General features: G+C 44.0%; 1 protein-coding gene across 6 annotated transcripts in view; it reads right to left on the bottom strand.

The window, feature by feature from the left end:
• The window catches only part of ACTR3B (actin related protein 3B), a 46075-nt gene that overhangs the window by 20188 nt on the left and 9855 nt on the right, over positions 1-16032 (bottom strand). For 2 of the 6 annotated variants that reach the window (XM_030550074.1, XM_030550072.1), the window contains exons 1-2: positions 8825-8880; positions 2141-2265 (exon numbers count right to left, since the gene is read on the bottom strand). The exons of 1 other annotated variant lie outside the window; for it this stretch is intronic. Coding sequence is in view for 2 of the 5 variants with exons in the window: in XM_030550070.1 (XP_030405930.1) it covers positions 8825-8863 (39 nt within the window). In the remaining 3 variants the exon portion in view is untranslated. Of the gene's footprint in view, positions 1-2140; positions 2266-8824; positions 8881-16032 lie in introns of those variants that run through there. 3 more of the 6 variants (XM_030550071.1, XM_030550070.1, XM_030550069.1) reach the window with 3 other exon arrangements.

Raw genomic sequence — 16032 nt, 5'->3', positions numbered from 1 at the left:
TGTAAACTAGGGATAATGATACTACTTATCCTTCGTAAGCATTCTGCAATCTATGAATGATCAGAGGTAAGAAGACAAACCAAGACTTCAGTATTATGTTATTTTAAATCTATTATTTTAGTTCCTATAAGCAGGGGCTATCTTCGCATTTTGTTTAGTGCCCAGCACACAGTTGGTGCTTAAGCTAATATATAAGAAAGTAATATTGGATATGTATTTTATGAATATTTAACCTACACCTTACTTTATTAATCCTCCACAGAAAAGGGTCCTTTAGAGGAAAAAGAAAAACTGACTCTCAGAGAAGTGGACTTATAGGATGACCCTGTGCACAGGCGCCAGTGGCCAGGGGACATGTTCTGACATTTCTCAAAGTAAACTGATCAGCACCAAAACAGTCAGTAATTTTATCATTAATACAAGTCTCATGTAATTTTCAGCAAGAGGAAATAAAAAGATTTGGTATCTATGGCCATGTCTACATCTAAAATTTTGCAGCGCTGGTTGTTACAGCTGTATTAGTACAGCTGTATAGGGCCAGCGCTGCAGAGTGGCCACACTTACAGCAACCAGCGCTGCAAGTGGTGTTAGATGTGGCCACACTGCAGCGCTGTTGGGCGGCTTCAAGGGGGGTTCGGGGAACGCGAGAGCAAACCGGGAAAGGAGACCAGCTTCGCCGCGGTTTGCTCTCGCGTTCCCCGAACCACCCTGCAAACCGCAGGGAAGGAGACCTGCTTGTTCAGGGAACGCGAGAGCAAACCGCGGCGAAGCTGGTCTCCTTTCCCGGTTTGCTCTCGCGTTCCCCGAACCCCCGAGCAAGCAGGTCTCCTTCCCTGCGGTTTGCTGGGTGGTTCTGGGAACGCGAGAGCAAACCGCGGCGAAGCTGGTCTCCTTTCCCGGTTTGCTCTCGCGTTCCCTGAACCACCCTGCAAACCGTAGGGAAGGAGACCTGCTTGTTCGGGGAACGCGAGAGCAAGCTGGGGAAGGAGACCAGCTTCGCCGCGGTTTGCTCTCGCGTTCCCCGAACCACCCTGCAAACCGCAGGGAAGGAGACCTGCTTGCTCGGGGAACGCAAGAGCAAACCGGGGAAGGAGACCAGCTTCGCCGCGGTTTGCTCTCGCGTTCCCCGAACCACCCTGCAAACCGCAGGGAAGGAGACCTGCTTGCTCGGGGGTTCGGGGAACGAGAGAGCAAGCTGGGGAAGGAGACCAGCTTCGCCTCGGTTTGCTCTCGCGTTCCCCGAACCACCCTGCAAACCGTAGGGAAGGAGACCTGCTTGTTCGGGGAACGCGAGAGCAAACCGGGGAAGGAGACCAGCTTCGCCGCGGTTTGCTCTCGCGTTCCCCGAACCACCCTGCAAACCGTAGGGAAGGAGACCTGCTTGTTCGGGAAACGCGAGAGCAAGCTGGGGAAGGAGACCAGCTTCGCCGCGGTTTGCTCTCGCGTTCCCCGAACCACCCTGCAAACTGCAGGGAAGGAGACCTGCTTGTTCGGGGTTCGGGGAGCGCGAGAGCAAGCTGGGGAAGGAGACCAGTTTGATTACCAGAGGCTTCCTCAGGTATGCTGGGATACCTGCTTATTCCACGGAGGTCAAGAAAAGCACTGGTAAGTGTCTATACTTGATTACCAGCGCTGGATCACCAGCGCTGGATCCTCTACACCCGAGACAAAACGGGAGTATGGCCAGCGCTGCAAACAGGGAGTTGCAGCGCTGGTGGTGCCCTGCAGATGTGTACACCTCCTAAGTTGCAGCGCTGTAACTCCCTCACCAGCGCTGCAACTTTCTGATGTAGACAAGCCCTATGAGTATCAGCTACTGACATTACTAGTGAAAAGAAAGTGCATTATATTAATGGACCATCCTCATCAACCGTTACTAAAGCATTGGTAAAACTTTTTTTTTTTTTTTTTTTAAAGAGGCCAACCAACCAAATTCGCACATGCTAAACAGAAGCCAACTAAATTCAATTCTTTCATTCTGCAACTGCAATTACTAGTATACGTAATGATAGCAAACTTCAGGTAAGTGTTTATTTCAAATCTTCTTTACAGGCATTTAAACCATCTACAATAAAAAAAATACAGAGTCAATTCAAAAAGATTTCTGAAAGATGTTTAAAGCTTCATTATATATTCTTACTTTCGTAGCATAGGTAGGTTTATCTATGGCTTCATCTCCTATGAAAAAGTCTAAATCATCAACTCCCTTCAATACTCTCCTCTGGGCTTGGTCACCTACTTTTGCTGACTCTCTGATTGCAATACCTAAATAAACAAACAAACAATCCATCACAAAAGAATACATTAAAATGAAACTTTTTCTAAACATAGAACAATGTGAGGTGTTAAGTATTCCCCTTTCCTGCTTTAAATAAAGCAAGCAAGGCTTCTTTTCTCGAAAACAAAGACTGGCATGTAGGAAGTGATAAGCTGACACACTAATATGTATGGGTACACTTTCAGTGCAGTGCAGGAGATTTGGTCACTTATCTCCAATTAACATGAGTGAGAATTGTGACTAAATCCCCTCTCTCTCACTCACACCACTTTAAAAATTTCCCCTATTACCAACTACAGCACTCAAGAGAACTGTGTATTTTTGATTTCCAATCCAGCAGGCACTCCTGAAGTGAGGAAATGACGGGTTTTTCTGGGTCTCAATATACCAGGCAAGTTGGAGAATTAAGAGAGGGACGAAGAAGTGGGAGCAAGAAAAAAATATTCGAAAACATTAAATTACTGAGCCATTATTCTGGCTGGTAGAAAAAAAAATCAATTTGCAGCTCTACAGAGAAGCCTATTGAGACATTCATGCTTGCTTTTAGCAGGCGGCAACTATCACTAAAATCACTAGCAGAAGGCTGGTGTAGACAGAAAGATTAAGCAGCAAGAAATCTAGGGCAAACTATAAATAAAAACAGAATAAAATGTTGCCTGTTTATTTACAATCTTGTTTTAGTAAGCCAGAATCACACATTCAACCACTTATAATGGAGAACAAGCAGTCTGTAGAATAATCACTTAAGAGTACTTTTAATAGTATTAGGACAAAGGACTTCTTCAGTTTGAAAACTTCTTTCAGAAACATACACCAGACCCCCACAAAACATTCCAATTGACAAAAGCAGGATTTACATTAAATTAATAGTTATTGGAAATATTTTCTACCATATGGTGAATACATAAACCTATTTAGCACAACACATACATATATCTTTATAAACTCTTTCAATTTAGAAAACTGCTTTAATACTTAAAACTATGTTAACTGAACTACATAGTTACTGCACTATAGTTCTGATAGAGAGTGCTTCCCCAGTTAATTCCTTGGACATCTGGGCTTATTAATTATTTCCTTACCTTGTAGCATCTATCCAAAAAAGTCAGCATTCAAGGCAGGCAAAAAAATACTGTGGACATTAGAAAACTAGATGTTTTGTTAGATTAACTGAACAAAGTCCCATAAACCTTTTCAAACACAGCAGAAGCATAATTAGCACCTCAAAGTTAAGACAATATGTAGTCCGTACAAAGCTTTTAAGCATAAGATACAAGACTACAAGACATTACTGAAATAAAGGACAACTAAAATCAGTGGAGTTTAGAAAGGTATCAAATTTAGATTTGAACATTTTTGGTGTTAATATGGATCAATAAAAAAAATAGGTAGCAAATCCAAATAACGAGACTATTTTAATATGCTATGGGCACAGCATGTATGCACCACAAAAAGTAGTGCAGTATATTGCCGATTCTTCTTCGAGTGATGGTCCCTATGGTATTCTATTGAGAGTTATGCACATGCGCCACTCCTCCAGAGCTGTTCAAAGTAGTATTGCCTGGCGGTCCGCACATGCGCTCTTGTATTGCCTTATGGTTTCGCCTGAGGCGATAAAGGGTGGGGAAGATCGTCCATGTCTCCGGTTCCTTTTCACGGCCACGTGGTCCAAGTTGGAGCTTCTGCTACCCTCTCATTGTTAGTGATGCAGTTATTTTCATTCATTAGATAAAAGTTAATTGTTTTTCGTTGTACTTTGGTAATTCATAGTATTTTTTATAATTAAGGATTTGGGATGCCACTTCATCAGTTCTTCTCCCCAAACAATCTCTCCTCCCTTTACCCGCACGCAGCTCCCAGGTCTGGGTACTGGTTTATGCTGAAGATGCCAGGATTCAAAGTCTGTGCTGCCTACCCTCGCTCGTTTTCCATCAGCAACGAACACCAACACCGTTTATACTGTTTGGGGGAAGGCCACACGGCAATATCTGCCTCTCCTTCACAGCCTGTACACAGGAAGGCTGAGCTCTCCACCTCAAGAAGCATCCTGTGGGCCCAAAGTCGGATACTGGCCAGGAAGCCCCGCCACCCCCCAAACATCAGTCTGAGCAATACAAGAGCACTCCCCCTACCCTGGAGATCCAAATCAACCAGTATCCATGCTACAGACCCCACGTTGGGGCCTAGCCATGAAAGCATGCACATCCCAGTTTTTCCTACTCTTCTCCTCCCTAGAAGTGAGAAATAACGTTGAAAAATCAACTCTGTACCTTATTCGGCCCCTGGAATTCATAGGAGCTCACATCAATTCAACCTCTGCCTGAGCTTATCTGCCACAAGGCAGATTCCAGAGCATAGTGGAGCAAATAGCACAGATAAAGTCCAATCCTTCTGTCTCCACCAGGTCTTACCTCTCCATCCTAGGGCACATGGCAGTGTGTACATACATCACCTCCTTTACCCGCCTGCACCTTCACTGTCTACAGCTATGGCTGCAAAGAGTCTATTCCCTTATGCACCATGCTCAACTTTCCACCAGAAGTCATCTCTTCTCTTCAATGGTGGATAGACCCAATACAAGTCTGCTCTGGGATGCCCTTCCTCCCATCCTCGCCGACCGTGACAGTCACAACAGATGCGTCACTCTCAGGCTGGGGCACTCACACTGGAGATCACATGACACAAGACACCTGAACCACACAAGAGGCCAGGATGCATATAAACATTCTCAAACTCAGGGCAGTACACAAAGAATGCCACAAGTTCTTATAAGCTATCCACTATTGCCACGTCCTCATCACGTCAGACAACACCACCACAGTATATTACATAAACAAACAAGGGGGCACGAGGTCCCCAGCACTGTGTATAGAAGTGATTTGCCCCGGGAATGGTGTATCGAACTACATATCCTTTTATCAGCAGCCTACCTGCCTGGTGCCTAGAATGTGATTGCAGATTCTCCCAGCAGAAACTTTGCAACTGACTACAAATGGGAGTTGCACGACACAATCGTGGACATCTTTGGTCCCTGGGGTACACCAATCAGAGACCTTTTGGCATCTCACACCAACACCAAATGTATCCAATTTTGATCCAGGGGAGTACTCTGTGCCCAACTCACTGGCAATGCTCTGGTCATGGAGTGGTCAGATCAGATGAACTATGCCACACACACACACACTCCTACCCTACTTCCTCCATAAACTCTGGAAGGAGAAAGTGACAGCCATTCTGATTGCTCCATTCTGACCTTGCCAATTCTGGCTCCCTCATCTTCTCTGTCTGTTGAAACAACCTCCACTCCTGCTACAGACATTTCTGGAACTTCTGACACAAAACAATGGCAGACTCAGGCATCCAGACCCATGGACACTATAACTGACAGAATGGGTTTTGGATGGACACTTCCATGAGTACGGGAATGCTCACTGGCAGTGCAAGATATCCTCTCCAGTAGCCGAAAGGCCTCCACAAGGCGATACCACCAGGCAAATGGACACGCTTCACCTCCAGGTCAGATTGGCAGACACCTGTGGGGGGGCAGGGTGTTCGCCTTCCTCTGCAGCATTGGGCCTGGATCACTTGCAAATTTAAACTAATGTAAATGGTGAATTCTCTATAACTTCAAGTCTTTAAACCATGATTTGAGGACCTCAATAACTCAACCAGAGTTTAGGGGGCTATTTTAAGAATGGCCGGATTAGGTTCTGCAAAACGAACAGGAGTACTTGTGGCACCTTAGAGATAAACAAATTTATTTGAGCATAAGCTTTTGTGGGCTACAGCCCACTTCATCAGCTGCATAGAACTGAACATGTAGTGAGGAGATATATATACATACGGAGAACATGAAAAGGTGGGAGTTGTCCTACCAACTTTAAGAGGCTAATTAATTAAGAGAAAAAACTTTTGTAGTGATAATCAAGATAGCTCATTACAGACAGTTTGACAATAGGTGTGAGACTACTTAACATGGAGAAATAGATTGAATGTGCAGGAAGTCAGACTTGATGAACACAATGGTCCCTTCCAACCTTAAAGGGTACAAGTCCTGGGCCCAACAGCAAGATCTTGCCCCTAAAGCTGGCTCTCAGCTCTATCCGAGTGCATGCAGCAGCCATTAGTACTTTCCATCCTCCAGTGGAAGGGCATTCCATTTTTATCCACACCTTGACCACCCAATTCTGGAAGGGCCTTTTAGTAAATATCTGCTCATTCAGCCCATTGCTTCCCAATAGGTCCGTATCTCTTTAGTGAACTCACTCTTTGAACCGCTGGCTTCCTACCCTCTCTCTCTCTCTCCTCTCCATGAAAGTCACTTTCCTTGCTCCCTTACCTCAGTGAGAAAGGTTGGTGACCTGGGAGTCATGATGGCAAACCCCCCTTTTACCATGTTCCATAAGGCAAGGTCTCTCCACAACTCCTTCCCTAGTTTCTGCCAAAGGTAGTTCCAGTTCCACCTCAACCAATCCATACATCTGCCTACCTTCTTTCCAAAACCACATGCCTCGAATGAGGAACAGTGGCTTCATTCCCTAAATGTGCATAGGGCGCTAGGACAAAGCCATTCTGGCAGTCTCTCAGACTATTTGTCATCATAGCGGAGAGAATTAAAGGATAGGCCATTTCCACCCAGAGAATCTCTAAGTGGGTCTCAGAGTGCATTACGCGTTGCTATCACTTGTCAAGGCTCTCCCCACCAGAATGGATACAAGCCCATTCCATGAGAGCACAAGCATCGACAACAGCTGCACTCCATGACAAACCCCTTGCAAACATATGTAAGGCGGCCACATGGAGTTCGGTACACACCTTTTCCTCTCATTATCCTCATTTGGTGCAGAAGCGGAAGCATAGAACAAAGGACCATCTTCCTCACACCCTCCTCCTATCTAAGTACTACTTGTTAATCACCCTCAGCGGAATACAACAGGGACCATCACTTGAAGAAGAGGAGGCTACTTACCTGTAACTGGGGTTCTTCAAGATGTGTGGTCTATCTGTATTCCAATCCCATCCTCCTTCCCCTCTGCCACAGCTCTGTAGGTCTACAGTGGAGAAAGAACTGAAGACATGGCCAGTCTGCCCCACCCTTTATCACCTTGGGTGAAAACAGGAGGCAAGACAAGGGCGCATGCTGAGACACTGTGCAATACTACTTTGAAAAGCTCCAGCTACAGGAGCAGGTGTATAACCCTGAGTGGAATACAGATAGGGACCACACATCTCCAAGAACCTCCAGTTACAGGTAAGTAACCTCCTCTTATCTGAACAGCGTGAGGGTTATTAATTTTATTCAGACAATTGAGAGGGCAGGAACCATTCAGCTGCAGGGTGCCCTCCCCCACAGCCAGGAGCTCTTCTTTTTCCTCACAGTGCTGGCCAGGGGTCTGTACTCTGCCCCGCAAGGACTGCAGCCTCTCCCCACACTTTGCACCTGCAGGGATGAAGTGTCATCAGCCCAGCAGCAGCACAGGAAGCTCTCTGCAGCTCCAGTGTCACAGCCCCACTGCCATGACAGGGGAACTGCAGAGGGCTCCCTGCACTGCTGCAGAGCCAGTGATATCCAATCCCTGCAGGTACAAGGTGCAGAGAAGGCTGTGGTCCTGGCAGGGCAAAGCAGAATCTTGGCCAGGGATCTCTGCTCTGCCCTATTAGGACTGCAGCCTCCCTCCCTAAATCTTGCACTTGGCTGGGGTTGGGTATCACCAGCCTGGAGCAGCACAGGGAGCCTTCTGCAGCTCAGCTGTCACAACCCTGCTCTCTGACTCCCATGACGGTTGGGCTGCAACAGGCTCCCTGCACGGCTGCAAGAGCCATTCAGCAGCAAGGTGGCCTCCCTGGCAGCTATGGGTTTGTCCTGCTCCTCCTCCTCCTCCCAGCCTGGCTAGGGGCTCTGCTCTATTATCCAAACTGCCACATTATCAGAATCCCTTCCCTGTTCCCCCAGCATGAGATACATGAATTCTATGCCATCTGCAGCATGTATCTCATGCTGGGGGACAAGGAAGGGATTCTGATAATGTGGAGTTCAGATATATAGGAGTATACTGTATACGACTCCCACCCAGGGACACTGTTATTTAATATTTGGTTGGGTTTTTTTTACTCTGTCTAGAGTCCTAGTCAGCATAAAGATGGATACACATTGCTTCCAAGTGGTACCTGCATTTCAGTACTTAAATTGACAAGAGGCCTCCCACATACTACCCAAACTGTAACCACAGAGTCAGGTAGAGAGGAAGTACCTTGTATTCTGTCTAAGCCAGAGTCCTGGAAGAAAAACAATAGAGATAGGAAGGAAATGGTACTAGGTACTTTTCATCTCAGTCATAGCAACCAGAAGCTGATTTAATGAGGAATAGTCCTGGCAAACTGCAGGAAGGGGTTTTCATTAGCTATACTCGAGTCAAGGATGCAGATATAGTAAATATGGAAAGAGACCTTGGAAGATTGAGTTAAGATCTGAAAAGCAAATTATTTATTGCTCATCATTTTTGTGAATAACTTTGTACATCAGAAGCTACGGCAAAAGTTACTTACATGATGGAATAATGAACTGTGGTTCCGTATTTCCTGCATAGCCAAGTTTTGTGTACCTAAAAGAGTTATCAGTAGGTCTTTAGATGCATCAAAAAAAAAATCAGTTCATTTGCAAACTCAATACTGACTATACAACGTAAAGACACTAATAATGCTTCTTGCGGTGTGAAAGCCAAACAAGAATATGGACCATCTACATTGTTAAGCAAAGTTCTGCTCTGAAAAATGACTAAATGTCACATAGTGGAGTTCCATATTTATGCCCAATTATTTAAGTATCAAACATTCTCAGTTTACAAGTGAAAAAGTATTTTTTCCCCCTTCTGTCTACTCAATTTTGGTTTTCTCCATCTCACTTATCACCTGGAAAGAAAGAAAGACAGAAAGACAGAAAGACAGAAAGAAAAAAAGAAAAAAAAAGATTCTGCAGGACATATTATTCTGTTAAGAACGTAAGAACAGCCAGATTGGCTCAGACCAAAAGGTCCATCTAGTTCAGTATCCTGTCTTACAACAGTGGCCAATGCCAGGTGCCCAAGAGGGAATGAACAGAACAGGTAATCATCAAGTGATCCATCCCCTGTGGCCCATTCCCAGCTTCTGTTCTCCAACATCTGTGCAACCCTATTGTCATTGACAGGGTTAGCAGAATGACTACTCACAGTTACCTCTCTAAGCTCGTTCTGTGTTAAGTTTATTCTTCACTTCAGTTTATTCGACTAATTCAGTTCAACAACTGGTTCATTCAAAGTTAAGAAACCAACTGGGAATTGAAACAGCAAGCAAGCTTGTTTCTCTCTTCCTATCTATGAATAAAAACTAGGTGTGAGCGGATACCCATTACTTCTAGAACAGAGGTGGGCAAACTACAGCCTGCGGGCCACATCTGGCCTGCAGGACCATCCTACCCACCCCTTGAGCGCCCAACCTGGGAGACTAGCCCCCTGCCCCTCCACGCTGTCCACCTTCTCCTGCAGTCACGCCACCGCGCGGGCAGCGCTTTGGGTGGTTGGGTTGCGTGTGCCTGCCAACCAGAATGACAAAATGGGTGGCAGAGCTGCCAGACATGCTGTTCTGAGTGGCATGGTAAGAGGGCCAAGGGGTTGGATAAGAGGCGGTGGGTCCTGGGGGGCAGTCAGGGGACAGGGAGGTTGGATAAGGGTCTGGGGGGGCCCGTCAGCAGGCAGGGGTGTAGATAAGGGTCAGGGGATGGGGGGGTTGGATAGGCATGGGGTCCTGGGGGGCCTGTCAAGGGGCTGGGGTGTGAATACGGGTCAGAGCAACCAGGGGACTGGGGGCAGGGGAGTTGGATAGGGGGTGGGGTCCTGGGAGATGCATGAATCTCTATCAAAAATTTTGAGTTAGGATACTTTTCCATAAAAAAAGAATCAGGGGGGAACATCTAGGTCAAGCTTTATAAATATGGCATGTAAGGCCTGGACTATATTAAGGACTTGTTCCTGTGGGGGACACAGGGGCTGAGCTACTTGGTACAAGAGACTGGCAAAGTCACCACAGGCACTGGGACCCAGCCTCTGACTCTACAAGGCACCATCAGCTATCTCACCAGGATCACCCACTGAACCTGCCTGAGTAGTCTCATGCTCCTATTTTATAGCTTCTCCTTACCTGAGCTCTGATTGGCCCAAATTATGAATATTTATAACTCCACCCACATGGATACTTACTATCCAGCCCATGGAAAAATACTGATCTATCCAGTAACTACCAGCCCTTGCTTCTGGATGGTTCTAGGCACTTCAAGTAAATGGCCTTGCTCTGCCTCTTTGCAGGTATATACAGACAGCCACACAAAAGCAGAAATCCATAAATTTCTCAACTGCCTCCCTCTCTGTCTCTAAACAAATAAAACACTGCAGGGCAAAAGACATGTGAGTCACACAAGCAGAAGTCTTGGATTGTTGTTAGTTCTTTTGTTTTTCTGGAGGTAAGGGCGGGGGGGTATGTAGCAAGGGAGAAGGAGCAGAGAGTGTGCAGCCAGAAAGGAGCAACACTGTTGTCAAAGCAGGACACTGTGGGAAGAAGGGACAACATTCTTCAGAGTGCAGCCTCTAGTGTTGATTTAAACACCTGGGAATTGGAGGAAAAAACAGTCAGAGCTGCAGGTTGTAAAAGAGACCATCCAATGCACTGTCTTCTGGGAAGTTTTGGAAATGTATAATGGGTCCAAAACAAGTTGTGTAAGGATGACTGGGAGCATGTGATCAACTTCCAAGTGTGCATGGTCTCCATCCCATAATGTCACCTGCATCCCATAATTTTTGTGCCTTCTCAAAATCCCACAAACCCACATGGCCCTCCTTACCATCTACCATCTTCGACAGAACCATGGAGCCTGCACAGTTCTGCACTATCATCATGAGCATTGCAAGCAGAGGGCATATAATCTTGCAGTATTTGCAAAGCCACTAGAAAAACCAAAACAGTGGGGAACATGACAATTTCTTGGAGGACAGATTGCTGTTGGACATAATGAGAACTAATTCAAAGCTGTTGGTTGCATACACGGAGCAGCTGCAGATGGTGGAGTGCCACTTCTGGGCCCAAGAAATGACCCATCATAACGTAGGCTTGGGATGACAAGCAGTGACTGCAGAATTTTCAGATGCGCCAATCAACATTCCTGGATCTACACACAGAGCTCATCCCAGACCTCCTGCACAGCAGCACAAAAATGAAAGCTGCACTGACAGTGGAGAAGTGAGCGGCAATCGCAATGTGGAAACCTGCAACACCAATTGCTACTGGTCCATTATAAATCAATTTGGAGTCAGGAAATCCATCCTGGAGGCCACTTGCATGCAAGTGTGCTGAACCACTAATCACCTCTGCTATGTCGGACTGTGACTCTCAGCAATATGAGCAACAAAAGTGGATGGATCTGCAAAAATGGGATTCCTGAACTATGTTGGAGTGACAGATAGGGATGTGTGTGCCGTTTTGATATCAGATCATCTTGCCACAAAGCATATCAACAGAAAAGGCTACTTTTCTATGGTTATGCAAGCACTGGTGGATCACTGGGAGTGCTTCATTAGTGTGACATAGTGTGAGCTAGTCAGGGAAGATAAAGGACACAGGACTTCTCAGAAAGCTGCAATCAGGCACTTTCTTTCCCAACTAGTAGATTACCACTGGGAATGTTGGAATTGTCAATAATGATCCTGGGAAACCCAGCCTACCTATTGCTCTCCTGGCTTATGAAGCTGTGCACTGGCTATCTCAACAGTACCACCATCTGTAATGTCTACAACTTCAGTCGTCTGCTGGTATGACCCGCAATGCTGCAACTAAACATATGTCAGTAAATTACTTGTATCAAAAAAAGGAAAAAAAGGCTGTCTTTGTCTAGTAAAACCAAGGATAAGTTCATAATCAGGACCAGCAAACTGCAACATGACTTCATTTTGACTTCAAGATGAAAAGATCACTTGGTTCATTTACGCAACAAATTTTCCTTTTCATCTTGTTCAGAAGGGACATTTCGTTGACATGGTTCAATCGTTATGACCAGGATATACTAAACCTGGCAGAGCAGACGATGGTGTAAGGTTGCTGGATACAGCGTATGAAAAGGAAATTGAACAGTGTGCAAAAAACATTGACAGGAAATTGGTTAACCTGAGTTTTGATGGGTGGTGCAATGTACACTATGATTCAGCAATATGTGATTGTGTGACAACAGAATATGGCATTGTCTATCTTACAGAAACAACTGATACTTCAGGAAATGCCCATACAGCAGAACACTTAAAGAAGTAGCAGTCAAAGCTACAAGAAACTGAACAAAAATTCACATGTCAAGTGCATAGCTTTGTCCTGCACAATGCTGCAAATGCAACAAAAACTAGAAGAAATCTAGAAGATAATGAAGAGAATCTGACACTTCTAAAATGTGTGTACAGGGCTTATTTGATGCATCTTTCTGCTAAAAACTGAAATACAACTCCCGAAATAAAGGAAAATGTTGCTGAAATTGCAAAATACTTCCATTACAAACACTTTCTTCAGCTCCACTGAAGAGAGCAAGTGAATTGAAACTAATTCTCCCACAAGAACTATGATGGAATTTAGTGGTTGACTGTTTTGAGCTACTTATTAAGAACTGGCCTATTCTGATGACAATTTGTGAAGAAAATTGAGAACAACATAAATGAAACTAGCACAGCCAAAGCAGTGAACATTGGACTAAACAGAAATGTAGAAGATATACTGAATATACTGAAACCTATTTCCATGGCCTTGGACAAACTGCTGAAAGATTGCTGCTGTATTGCAATGCTGTTGAAATTTGGAAACAACTTTGAAACATTGGAGAAAGAAATACCCGATAGCACAGTTAAATTGCAGGCAGTAAAAAAGCAGATGGATCTAGCATGTACTCCGCCTCATTTTCTTTTGATTATCATCAATCCAGGGTAGATGCCTAACCGCTGAAGAAGATGCTGCTCCTGTGACATGGGCATCTAATAATCACTCATCAATAGTGACAGCCATAATAAATTTCAAGGCTGGAGGTGAACCATTCAAACACTACACATTTGCTGAAGTTTAAAAGAAAGTCACATGACTCTACTGATAGATATTACTAGCAAAGCACCTGGAACCAGAAATAATATTTTCTTCATTCATTCAAAGTTGAGAAATAGAACTGGGAGTTGAAAAAGCAGGAAAACTTGTCTCATTCTTCCAGTCTATGAATAAAAATGAGGAAGGAGGGGACGAGATCTAGACAAGTGAGAATTTAAGCTCCAGTCACTTTCAGTTAGGCATATGTGAAAATTTTCCAGGCTGACCTGAAATAATCTGTTTAATTCACTGACTAAAGTTAATCCCTCTGTTCCTTTAGTAATCATTAGTTCTAAATGTGAAACATGTTTTGAAAAAAAGTGTAGTATCCAAAACATTTATGGTTTTGTTTAATAAAAGTAAGTGTTATATGCTGGTTTGTGTGTTTAATTAAATACCATCTTCATGTAGCTTGACACAAGTCAGAAGCAAAAAGTTAATTATCTAGTAAATAAGTAACGTATCATTCACCATTTTGTAACATACTAAACATGAACAGTTCATAAGAATCTGAAATATTAAGCTATATAATTGCTTAAACAAGTGTATATAGTTAAAATGTATTCCCCCTCATATAGCAAAAAGATGTACTAAACCTAGTGTAAAGGTGCTATTTAGTTGTAAATCCACATTTTTAATGGTTATATCAACTAATCAGAATGTGCCTTTCTTTAGCAAATAACTGAAATACAAATGGAAAAAGCTGATTATAATCAATTATTTAAATCAAGGCTTTCCACTTGGCAATTTAAATCACTTCATCCTACTTCTTTACCTCAATTTCCTGCATCAGTGAAATGGTGATATTCACCTACTTCATAGCAGTGACAATTAATGGATAAATTGTCTTGACAACAGAATGGAGAGTATGAAGAAATCATTACAAGTAGGTTGAGAGAGTCAGAAAAATTCCTTTTATATCCGATCAACAGAGAAGAGAAACAGAAGGCCCTGGAAATGGGTGCTTCAATGTGGAACCTAAATCTACTGCATTAGATCACTGGTTGCTATCTAGCTCTGATCAGTAGCGAGCAACAGTAGTTAACATCTGAGACTACAACAACTGGCTGCCTCATGCACAAGTGTCCACATTACAAAAGTAACAACAATGGGTATCCTGATGATTGAATTGCCTTCCCCCCGCAGAGGTGCTCTCCCCGCAAGTCAGGATAAAAGCAGACGGAGAGTGCAATGCAGGTAAACTGCACTCTTTCCACACAAAGCTAGAGAGCTGCACTGTCAAGTACTGTCAATGCATAGGCACATTTAAAATCTTACACTCTCCATAGAGCCCACTACAGATAGCTCAAACACTGTTAGACTACCCTATAATAGAAAGTGTTTTCCTCCTTACCACATAGCAGCTTAAACAATAAATGTCCCTTTATGGAGTATGTACTGTAAAAACTCATTAACCGTCAGTCTGTTTAGCTTAAGAAATTAAATCAAATTAGCTGTGACCTTGCCTGTTAGATATTGCCCATTTCAAAATCTTTTCCAAGATCCAGCCCCAATTTTCAATTATACAAAAGGATCGTACTTTTATATTATCTGGTCTCTTTCAAACCTTTTCAAGGCTAACAAGATAGGGATGATACAATTTTACCTGGACATATGCTATAGCTCTAATTCTGAAGTGGATATTTACTAAGGCTTCAGAGAGCCCGACAATTTACTAAGGCTTCAGAAAGGTTTCAGTTACAGTCCCTAAATGGGCTGGTTTATGAACAAAACTGACTCTTTATGATTAGCGCCATAAGAATTCGTTTAATGTTTTATGATGAAGCCTGTAGTGAATACCCAACTAAGTGAGTGACAGAACCATGCTTCTACAGAGTATGAATAGGATCTCAAGAACTCTGATATTTACCTTTGTTTTTTGTTAAGTGGGCTTTGCTCAAATGCCTGCCACAAGAACAAGCGAGGCTGTAATCTAAAAGATCTCTGTTTCTCTGATTTAGAATTACAGAATCACAGAATATTATGTGTGGTTGGAAGAGACCTCAGGAGGTCTTCTAGTCCAATCCCCTGCTTGAAGCAGGACCAACACCAACTAAATCATCCCAAACAGGGCTTTGTCAAGACAGGCTTTAAAAATCTCTAAGGATGGAGATTCCACCACCTCTCTAGGTAAGCCATTCCAATGCATTACCACACTCCCAGTTAAATAGTGTTTCCTGATATCCAACCAAGACCTCTCCCCCCACCTTAATGTCATCTATGAACTTGCTGAGGGTGCAATTAATCCCATCATCCAGATTATTAATAAAGATGTTGAACAAAAACGGCCCCAGGACTGACCCTGGGGCACGCCACTTGATACCAGCTTCCAACTAGACATCGAGCCATTGATCACTACCTGCTGAGCCCTACAATCTAGCCAGCTTTCTAACCATTTTATAGTCCATTCATCCAATCCACACTTTTTTAACTTGCTGGAAAGAATACTGTGGGAGACCGTTTCAAAAGCTTTGCTAAAGTCAAGATACATCACATCCACTGCTTTCCCCATATCCACAGTGCCAGTTGTCTCATTATAGACAACGTAGGGTAGTGGTGGTTGGAGACTCTCTGCTGAGGGGGACGGAGACACCCATCTGTCGCCCTGACCGTTCATC

Source organism: Gopherus evgoodei, chromosome 2 (genome assembly GCF_007399415.2).
Source record: "Gopherus evgoodei ecotype Sinaloan lineage chromosome 2, rGopEvg1_v1.p, whole genome shotgun sequence".
Classification (NCBI taxonomy): domain Eukaryota; kingdom Metazoa; phylum Chordata; order Testudines; family Testudinidae; genus Gopherus; species Gopherus evgoodei.
The sequence above is the reverse complement of the archived record's forward strand: the minus strand, read 5'-3'. Positions and strand labels throughout refer to the sequence as shown.